This window comes from Drosophila obscura, unplaced genomic scaffold, assembly GCF_018151105.1.
Source record: "Drosophila obscura isolate BZ-5 IFL unplaced genomic scaffold, ASM1815110v1 contig_179, whole genome shotgun sequence".
NCBI lineage: Eukaryota > Metazoa > Arthropoda > Insecta > Diptera > Drosophilidae > Drosophila > Drosophila obscura.
Genome location: NW_024542766.1, coordinates 3266964 through 3283776, shown reverse-complemented (window position 1 = coordinate 3283776; position 16813 = coordinate 3266964). Strand labels below are relative to the sequence as shown.

Sequence of the window (16813 nt, the reverse complement as noted above, 5' to 3'; positions counted from 1 at the left end):
GTTAACTCTCTGAACTTTCCATCAGTTTTTGGTAGCAGCCAAAGTAAGTCCCGAGTCCTGTGTGTGTCTGTGTCTGTGTGGATAATACGGAGAATGCCTATCAAAAATGCCTATCCATTCAGTCAACATCCAGGCGGCTTATGTTCTTCTAGTACACCTCCCCCTTCTCATCTGGGGCTGCATTTTCGAAAAGACTTAAAAACTCTTCCTCTTCTTTGCTTGGAACATGAAAAAGCCAAAAATCAACGAAGCTCAAGCCCCAATGCAATCAATGGCTTAAACAGATGACAACAAAAGGAACAACATCAATGGGCAAACATCTCTAGCAACTTGTCATACAAGCCAGGCACTTTTCCGGCAAAGGAAGTACCCATTTTTCCCCAGATTTTCATCACAATTTTTGGCTGCCTGGCTTTTTGGATTTTTCGACCAAAAAAGCAAACACAGTGTTTGTTGGGTATTGCATATTGCAAAATCAGGATGATTGAATGGATCTCGCTGTCTCTCTCTCCCTCTCCCACTCCCACAACTCTCTCCTTTGCTCTCTCTTTGCTGCTTTCCTCTATTTTCCATTGTCTTATGTTGTGTCTCTCGGCAACAAATTGATAAAAATTGAATAAAAATAATGCATGGCCTGGCGATGAGTAAGCCATGCGTGTGTTATTGGTTAAGCCAGAAAGCCACTACAGCCACTAGCCAACAGCAAGCCAAGGCCATCCAGGTGCTTGCCTTGCCTGCCTACTGCTGCTGCTGTAATCCAGCAAATGGAACATGAATGTGTGCTGGAGATGGGAGCGTGAATATGGGATTGGTCACTACAGAATATTTAGAATTAAAATTTAGAATGTAGGATCATGTAGAAAATATACTAAAATAAATAATGTAGAATGTAAATATTACTAAATACTAAACCCCAAGACACATGTTAAACATGAAACATAGGTTTGAAGTTAAATTTCGTTATTTTTTCCATGTGCAGCAGATTTGATGGGTATTTGTTTTAAGTCACATAAAACAAGAAGATGGAAATGCAAATGCAATAAGATATTTTCAGGATTCCAATGCTTACACTCGAGGCTTTTCAAAAAGGTATCACTTGTTCAATTTTAAAGACTAGAAGTGTCCCAAAAATAATCCAGAAAGTGATGAGGTGGTGGCACTACTATATCAATTTTTAGGTGCGAAATGTGGCACAGAATGTAATTGTATAATTAAAGGACTAGCCAGAAGCTTTCTTCTCTGCATTGAAAAGTGCTTCTAAAAAAAATACATAATTCTAATGTAAAGTAACGTTCGATTCTTTCAGTTCCTCCCATTAATCGGGTTGTTTGTATGCTTGGCCTCGGACCATCTCTAAAATTCATATTGCACGCATCGCACCGCCTCGCCAGCTTTTCAAGTAATATATGAAAAATATTGCATAGAAAATAAGGAAAACTACTGCTAGCCGTACACTCGGAAACTCGATTGGCAACACTTACACAAGCAGCCAACTGATACAAGGATGATGCACACGCACATGTAGTACATTTGCGCCTACAAGTGGGCAATAGACTTAACAATCTGCTACGTATTTGCGCACATGATTTTACACACTACTCGCCCACCACCCACCACACATGGGTGGTGCCTGGGGAGTGCCTGTTGTTCTTGTTATTTGTAGTGCTACTCCTTGCGGAATACCCTACTTAATGAGGGTATAACAGCTAAGTAGAACCTGGCAATTTATGTATAGTTCAAAGAGCGCTCCCAACACAGATTCGAACAGATCCTCCATTCATTTTTAGTCCATTAATTATAGAAGAAAAGCCTTAGAGAAAATTATACCCCCCACCCACTGTTAAAGAGCATACAAATGCCTCTGCAACAAACATATTTCCATATTCTTTTCTATCATTTTTCACCATGAAGATATGTCCGCAGGTTGTTTGCACGGTTGTGCCTCCCCATACGTGGCTGGGCTGCCAACTCTCCTCTGTGTTTGTGTGTTGTGCTGCATATGGAAGCTACTATGGCTACGGCTACGATGATGGCAGGCCTGCAGCTCTCTGGGGGGCGGTGGGTTGGCCACAGATGGGTGGTGGGTTGGTGGGTTGGTGGGTTGGTGGCAGTGACAGCCATGAGGTGCGTCGTCGTGGTGGCATCATAATGCTAATGATATTTGCTTTAAAGAATGGCAGCAGCGAGTGGAGTCAGGTAACAGGCAACAAGAAGCAGGAGGCAACATCCCAGTTAGCAGCTGCTACGCGACTATGGCCAGGACTTTAGTTGATGAAAAACTCTTTAGAAATGCATTAGTAATTTTTGCCGTGGCTTGTTCTGGGTGCTGCCTGCCTGCCTCTATCCTTCTGTTGGTGGGGGGGTTTCTGTTTTTGTTTTCACAGGTTTTCACAGTCAATTGACCAATGAAATGTGCAAAAAGGAATGAACCGTGTCTAATGTGATGGCAGGGAATGGCGGCGCTCCTGTGTGTAGCCTCCTGTGGGGTTCATGGGTGCCGTATAATTGCGATTAAGTTCAATTGCTCACAGATGTACGGGAAACTCTTCGTTAAATGATTCTCCTTTCCCCTCTTAATTTGGTATTAATTCTTCTTAAAAGAAAAACAGATTTTGAGCTATTATAAGCTTTTAATTTTCGTGAAAAATACACGTATAATATTCGCATGATATTTATTTTAAATAAATGATTAAAAAGTAGTCTGTTAATTGAGTTTATTTGTTGCTTGGCTAATTTTCAAATAACTCTTTTTCCGTTTGAGCTTCAATTTACCACCGCATGAGCTTTCAAATTTGATTTTATTTTTGATTTTCATATTTAATTATATTGCTTGTTGTTTAAAAAGTGATTTTATAAGCCAATTTAAATGCATTCTAACCATTAAATCGATTTTCAGGCCACCAAAAGCCAACAGTTTATATAAATCAAAATTTGTTCATAACTTCCCCCCGCCTACCCCACTTAATTGCCACTCAATTTGTGGAGTCTCTTTTATTGAATTTAATTTTCAAATGAATATGCAAAATGCAAAATTTTCTTAAATGCTATGGCATATTGGAAAATTAAATGCCGCAGCTGTGCTAGAAATGAGCAATAATTAAAAAACCAAAAAATGAAATTGGCAAAATAGCCACAAAATTAACGATACGAAATGACATGGACAAACAAAATACAAATATTTCGTATAATAATAATAATAATTGACAGCTCATTTGATTTTAATCATTTGAAAATAGTGTTAAAAACGAGCCATTTAATGTGAATATCCATGAAATCTGTGCTGCCATTGTATCCGCATTATCGTATGCCATATTTTGGATGGCTTTTTGTGGTAACGCACGTGGGGAGGTGTTCTGGGAAATAAGTTTGATTAAAATGTTAGAAATATTTTTTATTGAATAGAACGAAAAGAAAGTATTTCGATCACAGAAAAAAACATGGAATAATAGAAAGATATAGCCCTCGGACTGCTGTCAACATTTAGGGATCATTCTGTGGTGCTTCAAGATACCTTCAAGTATCGCCGATTACCAAAGCAACTCCAGGAAGTCTTCAATTTCGATGACTGGCTTATTTCATACTTTAAATGCCAGGCCCCACAATACCTAAACTACAGAACAAAGTAGTGATCAAGTGTTTAATTTCAAACGTACGAAAGTAATTACGAAAAATGCCCACATCAACATATTCGTTTGCTCAAAAGTCACACAAAATCTCGGCTAAGTTTGTGTTTATTTTTAACAAATGTAACAAATTTTTTAAGTTTTTGTACAAATTTAGCATTGGCTCGACAATGGCAAAATATTCGTTGTATCCCGAGGAACGCGAGACGCTGGACAAATGGCTCCAGCAATGGAACATCAAGCTGGACTACTGGACGCGCAAACAGTTCCGGGATGCACTGCCCGTGGCCAGACTCGTGGATAAGGTGCACAGGGGTCTGGTGGATCTTAGCATTTACAAGCCCTGCACCAGCGTCACCATGATGAAAAATAGCTGGAAAATATTTAAAATTCATGTTTTGAATACACTGAAAATTGGTCTATCCGATATGGACTTGGAACAGCTGGCCCTGGGCACCACTGATGCAATTGATACACTGCTATTTTGTATTATGTACAGCCAGAAAGGCTTTACAGCCTCTGACTAAATGATTTTGCTTATTCGATTAATAAATTATTAGAGTACATTTTTAGCAGAAATTACAAGCAGGAATTGTGGCGTGTGATTAATAGTATAGACTCTAGAGATATTTATTCGCTGCTCCAAAGAGTCACTAAATATTTTACAGACTTATATTTTAGTTGCTCTTTTCCATATTAAAATGTAAATTTATAGTCTGTTCGATGCCACTGGGGATTGTTAATTCTTTATGTTCCCGTAACTTGGAACAGCCCATTTTTAGCCATAATCTGTTGACTTTTTTTGCATATCGCAGCACTTTTATAATTCGCAGAATGAATGAAATGTCAATGAGGCTATAGATTTTGCACCTGTGACAACAACACAAAAAACACTCGAAAATTGTAATTAAATCATGAGTCCAACGAATGAAGGGTTCGTTACCCCACTCCTCCCTTTATCGGCCACTCATACACGCACTCAAAAAGCGTTTCACGACGACGATGATGACGATGATGATTGGGGCGTGGGGGTAATCGTAACAATTATCAGCCGATGGATCCCATCCCACCAACACGACACTTGACGACATGAACATTGTCACGCTTCTGCCCCATCAACCCCCATCCAACCCAACCATGGGGGGGTGATAAAATTTTGTTGCCTAGTGTAATGCTTAACGATTGCTGTGTGTTCATTGACTTTCGGTGGGGGGGGGGGTTCGCATCTACCGATTTTGTTGAGTAGGCTAATGTCCCTTCACCTCTCTGCCCATCTCTCCCCATCCCTTTTTGTGCCATGTGTGCGTGTGTGTGTGTCTGCGTATTTGGGTGGGGCTTATCGCTCTTATCGGGACAATAATTCCCCTGATAAGCGCACATTGCGCACTTTCTGCCTGCCTGATGCCCCCATGAATCAGTCGCTGTGCCCGTCAGCGTGATTTGGCTTTTATCTCTATCGCTTTCGGTTTCTCACTTGCCCTCTTACGCTATGTTGTGGCGGTCAGCCTTAAGGCATTTCCCAAAATTTTTTTTTTATTTTTTTGGCGTTTCTTACGTATAATTTATTGTATGTTGATTAGTTGGCAGGTGTTTAATACAAATTCTAGGAGACTTACTCGTGTGTCGAACGGGGGCTATAAATTATTCGGTAAAAAAAGAAAAAGAAAAAAAATAGAAGGAGAAATGGGTGTGAAGACTTTGAACTAGCGGCTATATATAATAAATAAATTTATTCAGGTTTTTTTTGGTCTCATAGAAAAACATTTAAGTTATTTTTAAATATTTAATGTCGAATTTATTCCCATTAAAAAATACTCAAAAAATGTACATACATATTTGGATTTTAATTCTCTTTTAATTGGTAACAATTTTTATGATGACTATACAAAAATTTATCACAACGAAAATTATCTTATCAAAAGAGCCAAAAGTCTGAAACAATTTTAATTTTTTTATGGATTCATTGGATACAAAAAGGCCTTTGTATCGCAAGGCCAGCGACGCGACTCTGCAGTGACGTGTAGAGCCAGCCGCCTTTTGTGGGGCAATATATGTATCAAAATAATTATGATAAGCGTTTGGGCCGCATGCTGCATATGCAATCAATCATGGGGCATAGCCAGTGCCAGTGCCAGTGCCAGTGCTATTCAGATTGATTGCCAATTGTTGATGGAAAACGGCATGGAATTCTTGTTGACGGATATCATCATTGCAGAGAAAATCGAAACGAAACGAATCGAATCGAAACGAAACGAAACGGAGCTGTTGACATTGTCCACCATTGTCGTCGGACCGGACGGAGAAAAACTTATTTTCACACGTACATATCTCTTTCCAGCTCTGCTTATTTTGTCTGCTTGGGGGTTTTCCTTCTGCTGGGGCTCAGTTACTCCCACCAATTTTTCGCCACCCCTCCTTCATTTCGTTGGCTGAGCAAACACTATGGCGGCGGGGGCCAGGGCAAGTAGATTTCTTTTGTCACGACTCAGACAGCTCCTGGCCGCCATATATTTCTCGTGGACCAACTCGAAAAGCTCCTGCTGAAAGTAGCCATGCTCGTGGTAGTGCGAATCCTTGTGACCGTTGCGTCGTATTTGCTTATCCCTCAGCCGGAACTCTCGCCACAGCAACTGCAACTGCAGCCACTTTTTGGCAATAAAGTCCAACGTTTTACGCTCGAACGGTGTCTTCTTGTAGTTGGAAATTGCATGGAAAATGAAATTTGCATTGATTTGTTGCTGCAGCGCCAATTGATCCAAGGCCACCAGCAGCCCGCTATCATCCACGTCCCCCCCACCAGCCATGGCTGGATTCCTCGCCCCACTCAGCTTCATTGCCACAATGTTGGGCATAATTTCTGCCTGTTTTTTGTTTTTTACTGTCACTTGCTTTAATTTATATATCTGCTTTCAGATAGTTTTTAATTTATATGTTTCGCTCGCCCCACGCACTTTCACTGGGGAAGGTTCCACAACTAAATGCCGCTGAAGCGCTGATTCTTCAATGCTTTTATAGCACTTTTCGCCCCCCCTAGTTTTTTTTTTTTTGCCTTTTTGTATGACTTTGATAAACAACTAGGCACAAAAAAAAAAGAATTGTCGCTGAATGTGTGTATTTATTTATAGGTAACTTTTTGCCCACTGATTGTCGCGATTGCGTTTGATGAGGTAAGCGCCAGGTGACGGACGGCGACGATTCACGTGAGTGGCGTTGGCTTTTCTACTGTCTAAACGGGAAAGTAGTTGGCACAAATTGAGCTGTATTAATTGTATCATTAATTATTTTAAATTCATTTTAACAAATTTTCTAATAGTTGAGTTTGGTATTTTCTGTAATATTTTCCTGTTACCGGGTAAAGCTGCAGGCAGAAGATTCGATTTATATTTATAAAAAATAATTATTTTATTATAATTTTTTTAAATTATTTTATTTCATTTATTTTTTTAACTATTCTAGATGCAGAGCGTAAATGATATCGAGAGATATTTTTCGATAGGAAACAAAAATGCTGACAAAAATGTATTCTCATTCTTTATCCTCTCTCGTACCTGTTTACGCTCTGTCTATTTAAAATTTACTACCATAAATACTCGTTTAGTCTTTCAACATAAATCCGATATCATCGATATCAAAGTTTTAGTTAAATCAAAATTAAATGTATTAGATATTTTGACCTCCATTTCAAGAAAAAGTCGTCCACAATCAGCCTAAATATTCTTGAAGGTTGTTCTTCTAACCCATTTCCCCACTCGAATCTAAATTTACTTATGACACCACCCAAAAGTTCCCCATAATAAAATAGCCCCCAATACAATAAATGTAAAAAAAAAATATTAAAGATAACCAATGCAAAAAAACGTGACCCACGCACGGGAGGGGAATTCCTAAATGACCAACGCAAAAACACTTGAGGGACAACTATTTCTGTTCCAAAAATCAAAAATCAATCCAACGATAAGATATGAGTGCAAAGCTCACTGAATTTGATTTGTGATTCGATTTCTGAGACGCTTATCGCGCAGTGGGAAAGGCCATAAGCTGTCTGCAGCTGTCCGTCTGTTTTCTTGTGGGGGAAAACTCAATTAAATGCCAAACAATTAGCTTGTTTTTCCTGCTGTTTTGTCGGGATAAACAATTGTGTGTTAACCAAATAATGTGGCTAAACAGCTAATAAAAACGAAGGCCACACAAAATACAACAAAACTAATTCGAGCCAAAAAAAGAGAGCAACAGAAGAAGAAAAAACAAAAACCAATCAACCATCGGTCTTGGCCATTGGCTTACACGAGTATCTTTGCCCGTAATTTGCTTCGATTACGAGGAGCTGAGCGAAATAAAATTGAGGGTGCAAAAACGGCACTGAAACAGAATTAAGACCGCAAATTTATGTGGTGGCAATGTGCCCCGAGGTGTGGCACGGAACGGAGCAGGACACCAAATGTGGCCAAAAGACAAATGTCTTTGTTTTTTTCGTAGTTCCAGAGGCTTGAAGGCAGCAGATAGCATATGATAGGGCGGCCATACAAATGAAATATTGGAGGGGGAAACGTACTATATGTAATTTTGTAGAAGTAGATTTATTCCGATTTATGCACGTATATTTGTAGAAAAATATAATAGCTCCATTGGAATTTATGTGATATACTTTTAGGCGACGAATTAGAAATTCTTGAAGGAAAATTTAAGGCAAAATTATCTACAGATTTGCTTGAGTTTTTAATGCTATATCTAAGAACTTACGTTATATATAGGCGAGTTTCAGGTTTACTGGAATAATTTCTATCAATTTCCAGTAAAATACCTTATATAAATATAAAGCTTTGGGAATTTTTCAACAAATTTCGATTATTTTCAAAGATGTTTCTTAAATTTCCCATTCCCTAGTCACGCTTTTGCATAATCTTTTGCAATCTGCCTGCCCCCACCCCTGCCACATTGATAGGTCCGAGAACCTGAACAATCAACTCAAATTGATGTACATTAAAGGCTCCAGCCCCCCGGTCCGCGGTTGCCAGGCCGCCCAATGCCACACCCACGTATACCGCTTTCGTGACAGCAGGAAACCATCTAAAATGGGGCCCTGTCCAGACCGCCAAAAGTACGGCCCACTAAGAAAGTAAGAAATAAATTTATGTAAAGCAAGAACAAGGTAGACAGACGACACGACACCCCCGCGACGCCACGCTTTCGGCGGTAGGCTGTTCAAATGGCGGGCGAGTGGGAGTTGAAGAAAAAATATAAACAGCTATAAAAAACAAGGTAAAACGAAAGCTAAATGAAGGCTACGCATGTTGGATGCTCTTTGAAGCTCAGTTGGTAGTCAAAAATAAAGGAAATGGCTCGGAAATGAGTGAGTGATATAATAATAAATAAATAATATAAATAAAGCAAATAATACAAATATTTAGTACAGTTTTTGTTTCCGAATTTCCTCAAAACTAAACACCCAAAAATTGCAAAAAATATTTTTTTTAGAATTTTTCTAATTAAATCATATTAATAATAATAATTAATAATAATTAAATAATATTAATACACAGGTCAGTAGTCTTGCAGAAGCGCCTCTCTGTCTTATAATTAAATTTTTAAGTCATTCAAATCCAACCATAAAAGTTTGGGTACTCTTTTCGGTAGAGTATTAGATGAGTAGCACATTTTAGAGGCTGTACGCGCACTTTAATAAGATTTATTAAGTCGCGGAGCCTCCGACATTGACTTGGTCCTTGCCATCCCGGGTCCTTGGCAGTGTCTTAACCAAAAAATGGCAAACAGCAGAGGTTGGTGAGGAAGAGGAGTGGAAGGAGGAGGAAGAGGAGCAGGAGGAGGTGGCAGAGGATTGCCTGTACCGCGCTGTAAATATTTGTTACTCCAACTCTTGCCCGACCACCGACCGACGCTGTTTGCGTTTTGTGTTGTGTTCTGTTCGGCTGTTTGTTCTCCCTTGTTTCTCTTTCTCTTTCGCTCTATCTCTATCGTTGCTTCCCTTTCGCTCTCAGTCTCTTTGTGTTTATTTTGCAGCTAATAAAAAGTTGATGTGTTGCTACTGTGTAGCATTTTTTCGGTACCCTCCTTTTTCTATGAAAGTAAACTTCTGGTTGGCGCCTAAAAGCCGGCAATGAACTTTCGCTTGCAATTTTGGCTGCCTCTTTTGAGGCTCAGTAAAGGCATAGCATATGGCAGTGCATATCGAAGGGGTGTGTGGGTGTGGGAACTGTTGCTGTTTAATGGAGCCCGCTGTAATTTTTGTTTGTTTTCTGTTTCTGGATTGGCATTTCATTGGCCAATGTTTTTTTTCCTCTTCGATGCGAGTGTGTGTGTGTACGTACATGCCTTTAATTGTCTGGTAATTAGTTTTTGTGGTTTTGAAAGATAAGAGCCCCTTATCAGTACGCTTGATAATTTAATTGGAACTACGAGAACACGTTATATTATATGATATGTCTATAAAACTGATTTAGTTGTCCAATTCCCAGAAAACTTTTGTGGCACTGATAGCCATTCTTTTCGTTTATATTTTGATAGCAGCTTAATACTCGCGGGCAGAATAGTTTTTGGGGAATTCAATTAGCTGCCACTCAACCCAAAAGTTGTTGAAATCTTATCAAAAAAAAAACGTACTCAAAAAGGTTCAAAGAATTATTGAGTGATTGTTTGGATATTCTTAGTAGCTTAAACTTCAGGTTTTTTCTGATAATAAAATGATAGGTATTTGTTTTAGAAGTAGCACTCGCTGGTACATGGATTTACTTTCTTGTAAGCAACTGCTATGAACCTAATCATAGCCACCTACCCACCCTCTTACCCCTACCTTACTCACATAAAACACATTGGAGACGAGCCGGCTCGACTGCAAGCAATTGCTTAGCCTTTGTTGACCCCCTTCTGTTCTTGTGTGTTTCGGGTTTTTTTGTATCATAAAAACCAAATTTAATAAATATTTGGGGCTTTCAGCAACAGCAGCAGCAGGAGGCAGTCGACCATTCAAAAAAAAAAGTGAGCGAGAAAAATGAAGAGGCAGAGGTTAGGGGGGAGAGAGAATGGAAGTCAAGCGGAGGCGGAGCGTCATATAAAATTGATGCCCTTGTCGTCTGGTGGTGCCACCTGGCTGGCATCTCTCTCTCTCTCTCTCAGTGGGGTTGCCCTCTCTTTCACACGAACGTAGCAGTGCCAGTGCCAGTGTGCCAGTAAATAATGTAATAATCTGGGCCCCGTGGTCCGTGGGACCCCATAAACCGAAATTTATGCACGAAATTCAATTATGCTTAAAATGTGGTTAATAGGCCCGACACACTGGTGGTTGGTGGCTTGGTTGCTGCTCTCCATGGCAACAATGGGGCATGCAGTAACCCATGGGAAAAACACATACGCATCTAATGAAATTTATTAAATATTATTCAACATATTCCTGGCACCCATTGGCCCCCTTTGCCTTTGAAATTAGACATCGTTATGTTTGCTATTTAATAAACAAATTTTGTCTATCTTTTTGTTGTTGTTGTTGTTCAACTTTTTATGGGGCTCATATGAAGTCTCGTGTCCGTTAACCAGAAATTGTTTGTTGCAGAGTTTTATGATGCATGCCACCCACAAAAGACAAATAACAAATAGCCAAGGGGAATGGGAATGGGCACGGCTTTTGTTTCGCCTTTTTGTTCATATATTATTTTTTTTTTGTGCATATTCTCATCTCTTTTTTATGATTTAGTAGATTTTTCAGAGAGTGGTTTATGAGTGGGTCATTCTGCCATTATTTAGCCATAACTCGACAAAAAGGTAAAGTTAATTTGGACACACAAAAGTGTGAGAGGGAACGGGACCATAAAATGAAATGAGTAATGGGGGAAAAAAAAACTAACAGAGGGTTTAACTTTTTAATGCTCTTACCGACCATCTAACCATCTAAAGCAGCACTCTCCATCTCTCTCTCTCTCTTTCTCTCATCTAGGCCTTTGGCAATAAACGAATCCACTTAGATCGGAATCGTATCGGATCAAAGAGGGGCAGTTCTTTGGGGCTTAGTAGCACTAACTAAAGCCCCCTGATTGTGTATCCCTTTTCTCTACAAGCAATTGACATTGGTTTTTCTCTCAAAGTCTCAGTCCTCCTCGTCCTCCTTTGCGTCGCTGTCCCTTCCTCAGACACGCCCGACAAACGATAACGAAACAAATCCGTGTACATGAAGTGAACATTTGAAGACAGAGAAAAAAAAAACCTACAAACAAACAGACACACACGGGATTTACAAGAAAAGCAAAGGCTAGCAGCGGTTAGGTGTGACGAACTGGTAGATACCCTGGAATTATACTTTTTAGTCATTCGAATTTGTTTGACAATCATAAAGTTATTTAAATATATTTTATAATAATTTTGTATTAGTGTTAACAAAGGAAGAAATAGTATATTTTTATTAGATCATTTTTCTAGTTGTTATCCGATTTAGAACCAATTTTAATTTCTATAATTTGCAGTGGAAAAAGAAGCTAAAGCTAAACAAACAACAGAAAAAAAAATATAGTTTGTGTCTTACGCCTTTGAGGGCCAAAACAAAATACCTACACTCGTTTCCAGGATATAAAAAAACAAATACACTTTCTGTATCTGTGTTTATGCATCTGTATGTTGTGTGCTTGTGTGTGTGTGTCTGTGTTGCATAAAAAGGATGAGAACGAGGACAGGAAAAGACTCGAGTGAGTGGAAAGACAAACTCAAAGTCAGCTCAAAAACTTGCAAAATGATTTTAAATGACATAGGAAATGGCAGGACGCATCCCACACACACACCAGGCGCTGGCACACACACGCACAAATACACAAACACAAAACATATAGTCACGAGTCCTTGGCTCCGATCTTGTTAAGATAAAGTCGCCTTGCGAATATTAACAACAATAACAACAGCAACAGCAACAACAACAGCAGCCAGAGAAGCACACACACACATATTCGTACGATGTGGAAAAATAAATACTAAAAACAGAAATGGCTACAACAGACGGCTGGGGGCGGAGATTGGGAGAGGAGCAGAGTCTAGAAGAAGGAGCAGGAGGACAGGGGACGCCCGCAGGTTGTCTAGGCGGTCGAGAGGCTAAGACAACGGGCGAAACGGCACACATATGAGCAACCATGACCATGCCACACGGCCAGGCCATGCCACTAACTCGAAAGAGTGTGGGTTACTGTGGTTTAAGAGCAGAAAAAAGAGATTCAACAATATCTTAAACGTTTTCGAATGTGAAAGTTCTTAGATCTTGTGTACTTTCTCACTCTCACAGAGTAGCTTAGCCGCATAGGGTGAGTTTTATGACGTTAAAGTGCAATGATTACAGAGTTTCGCTTAACCGACCGAGGGGCGCTGCTGTAAGTCAAATTGAATTGTTTATTATATTTAATAATACTACTAATGGATTCAATTCTTTTATGCAATGACTTTCGGTAGATTATCCATTATCTGAGTTGAAACTATCAGCAATATTTGAACCACTTTTCCCTGTGTGCCGGTGCCGGTGCCACTGTTCCTGTCCTGCCACTAGTGCTCCCCTGTCGTGCCTTTATTATAACGACAACGTGAGCCATTTTCCTTCTTTGTGTTGCTCCATTTTCCAGTTGCTCGTCTCGTTTCCTTTTCTTTTCTTTAGTTTTTCTTTTTCTTTCTTTTTTTTTTTTTTTTTTTTTTTAATCTACTCACAGACATTTTTCTTTCAATGTTGGCTCGGCACCCACCAGCCAGTAGCGGCCAGCCGCCGCTCCTGCTTCCCGCCTGCTTTTCTATTTGTCACCCAGATAAGTGTTTTGTAGTATTTTCTCAGCTTGTTGTGTGTTGGTTTCTTTTTTTTTTGTGTGTGAGTGTGTCTTGTGTTTGTGTGTGGATGGAGCATATCCTTTGATATGCTCAGCGAAGGAAATCCAAATCTTAACTGCACGAAGGCTACGTGCCTTGTGGCCCCAACAGCAGCAGCAACAGCAGCAGCAGCTGGAGCAGGAGCAGGAGCATAACCAACTGTCATGTCATTCGTGTGGGTGGGTGGGGGAGAGAGTCAAGTCAGAGTCCCCAAGCAGCATGGAGCAGCATGGAGAAGCATCTTCAGCAGTTGCCCAGTGCCGCAGTTGCAGAGTTCCATTCAACTGGCAACTGTCTTTAAGACTTTGCCACAACATATCCTGCTCTACTGCTGCTTCAGCTGCTGCTACTCCTCTGGCTTTCCCCCACTCCCACCCCACGGAAAGTTAAGTGAGTTTCAGATGCCGGCGAAACTACTTCAAATCTTTGGTAATAGATATCAACAACTTTTTGGGGCTACAGCCCCCCCCCCCCCAGAACATGATGAGCGAATCCGAATCCTGTGCGATGCTGCTACTGCTTTTCTGCTGCGGGTTTAATAGATTGTTCTCCTCGGTAGTGCGTTTCTTTGGATTCCCAGGCGCACGTGTATGTGTGTGTGTGTGTGTGTGTGTGTGTTCTCTAAATTAAAAATGAACTTTGGCAGCTCTCGAATTCATGGTCATGTTAACTTTTTGCCTCATGCCTCGTGGCTGGTGGCTGGTCAACTCTCTCTGTTCACTCAACCGCTCGACTACGCGCGACTCTCCTCCTCGTTTGTCTTGTCAGTGAACCCCAGAGCGGCTGGAGGGACTTCCTTGTAAGTTAGTTACTCACTTGGCTTTAGAGACAGTGTCTTCTGTGATAAGATTAAGCTTTATGCTGTTCGCGGTTCTTTTGTGACTCTGACTGCTTCTGCTACTGCTGCTGTCGGGTTCAACAGATTGCAGCTGTCTCTGCTGTCTCTGACGATGTGGAATGCGTTTTGAAGTTTCAAGATCGACCACAGATAACCAAAGGCACATAAGGTTATGGCTTAGAGGTCAATGTGGGTGCTTTGTGGGGGTTTATTGGGCGTTGGTTTATGTGCAGGCTCTACGAGAACGATTTATGGTTTCGGAAATTATAGTGAAGGCGTTTTGTTGCTTTCAAATTTCCACAAAAATAGTAAAATGCGATTTTGCATGCTACAAAAAAAATACTCAAAAATATAAAAAAATACAAAAAATATTTTGAAAAAAAAAATACTAAAATTATTAACAAAAAAAACTACCACAAAATAGAAAATATGCATATTCTCAAAAATCCGAATAATACTAACAGAAATGACTTCAAAATTTTTGAAAAATACTAAACATTTTTATAAAATCAAACAAAATATTTTAAATAAGTATTCACAAAAATATTAAACAAAACAAGAATATTGCTAACATTTCTGGGGATTTCTGTGTATTTTATTATCAACAATAGAACAATCACAAATGGAATTTAACATTCGCCAAAAATAGAATGAATCATAATCTTCAGATTTTCCCAAAATGCCTGGCCTATCAATTCGATTCCTGCGATTGTATTGTCTTGTGTCAACGGAGAGACCACGAGAATAGATTTACCATCTTAAGATTGTCTAGAGATAGTGGGGCGGCACGCGTTTATGGCAGCCACCGAGTGTCAACAGATCTAATCAACAGACATCGAAAGAGCGTCAGAGAATGCCAGATAGAGGCAGCCTGATTTACTTGCTGATTTACGGCAGGAGCTCAATCGCATGGTCACTCGATGGTCAGTCGATAAGGTCCCCCATCGATGGCTGCCTATATAAATGTGGGGAAATTCAATGGTGTGAGGTTCAGTGAACGTTGAGACCATGAATCGTTTGTTACTGTGTGTTGTGGCGGTGATCGCCTTGGGTGCTGGCTGCTGCCAGGGCCGTCCCGACATTGATTTCCCCTTCGGACGGATTGTCAATGGCGAGTCCACCTCCATCGAGAGCCATCCGTGGCAGGTGTCCATTCAGACGTCCGCCAAGGGCTCCCACTTCTGCGGCGGCAGTCTGATCAACCAGGACACCGTTGTCACCGCTGCCCATTGCATGCAGTCGTACGCCGCCTCCGAGATGCAGGTCCGTCTGGGATCCACCTCTCGCAGCAGTGGCGGTGAGGTCGTCAGCGTGAAGGCCTTCAAGTACCACGAGGGCTACAACAGCAAGCTGATGGTCAACGATGTGGCTGTCATCAAGCTATCCTCTCCCGTGCGCCAGACCACCAAGGTGCGTTACGTGCCGCTCGCTGGCACCACTCCCAGCTCTGGTACTCCCGCTGTCGTCACTGGCTGGGGCACCACTTGCTTCCTCGTGTGCTCCTCTCCCGACAGCCTGATGGAAGTCGGTGTTGATATTCTGCAGAAGCAGGATTGCGCTTCCGATAGCTACAGCTACGGCGACTCGATCCTCGACACGATGGTGTGTGCTGCTGGCGAGAAGAAGGATGCCTGCCAGGGTGATTCCGGTGGTCCATTGGTGGCCAACGGCGAGCTTGTGGGTATCGTCTCTTGGGGCAATGGCTGTGCCTGGACCGGTTATCCCGGTGTCTATGCTGATGTCGCACCTCTTAAGGACTGGATCCTGCAGACCGCCGATGAGTTGTAAATCGATTGAGTAAATGATTTTGAAATGAAGGAAGGGAAGGAACGTAATATTTTTTGATATTATATTAAAACAAAAATTTTAAACAAATTCTATTTTGTTGAGTATTCTTTAATCGGTGTGGGTTTTTTTGAAGTTTTTATTAAAAAAATTATTTTATAATAACGAAAAAACTTTTTTTTTTTTTTTTGTTTGCTATTTGGTAAATTATTTTTTTGCTATAAAAATTTTTATTTGTTTTGAATTTGCTATTTTTATTTTAATATTTTGATGGTTTTCCCCTTTTAAAATGTTCTTGCCTAAAATCTTTTAGAGCCCGCCCCAAACTTCCAATAGCCTTTGCTTTGCTTTCACCAGAAGCTTTCCTCATGCATAATGCACAACTTTTGCCATCATATAGAAAGTCCGGAAATCTTTGGAAAATATTTCCATAAGATTGATTTAGCTTAATCCCAGAGTTTATTCAAACGACCCTCGATCGCTCCTTGTTGCTTCCCAACTTTGCTTGCAGACACTGTCGTCACGTACTTAGCCGCACCCAAAAAAACACAGAACTCTGCTTTTGGGAAAACTTCCACCATTCTCGGTCTTTGGCTGGAATTTTGATTAAAAATGTTTTTAGATATTAGATAACATTTAGCCTTCGACTGCGACTGCGACTGCGACAGCGACACACACAGGAGGAAAATCCTCGTGTTGCCGCCCATTTTGTCTACTATCCCGCCTTAAC

General features: G+C 40.5%; 3 protein-coding genes across 3 annotated transcripts; 2 read left to right on the top strand and 1 right to left on the bottom strand.

Annotated features, from left to right (window-relative positions):
* Window positions 1-3622: 3622 nt before the first annotated feature.
* On the top strand, window positions 3623-4202 carry LOC111078233. Its single transcript, XM_022372806.2, has 2 exons — window positions 3623-3723; window positions 3781-4202. Exons 1-2 carry the CDS (start codon window positions 3671-3673, stop codon window positions 4148-4150), a joined length of 423 nt encoding a protein of 140 aa, XP_022228498.1. The 5' UTR covers window positions 3623-3670; the 3' UTR covers window positions 4151-4202.
* A 1267-nt stretch (window positions 4203-5469) lies between these two features.
* On the bottom strand, window positions 5470-6592 carry LOC111078230. Its single transcript, XM_022372804.2, has one exon. It carries the CDS (start codon window positions 6473-6475, stop codon window positions 6041-6043), a length of 435 nt encoding a protein of 144 aa, XP_022228496.1. The 5' UTR covers window positions 6476-6592; the 3' UTR covers window positions 5470-6040.
* Window positions 6593-15274: 8682 nt separating this feature from the next.
* LOC111078225 (trypsin) lies at window positions 15275-16173 on the top strand. The gene has a single exon (XM_022372801.2). It carries the CDS (start codon window positions 15307-15309, stop codon window positions 16084-16086), a length of 780 nt encoding a protein of 259 aa, XP_022228493.2. The 5' UTR covers window positions 15275-15306; the 3' UTR covers window positions 16087-16173.
* The last annotated feature ends 640 nt before the right edge of the window (window positions 16174-16813 follow it).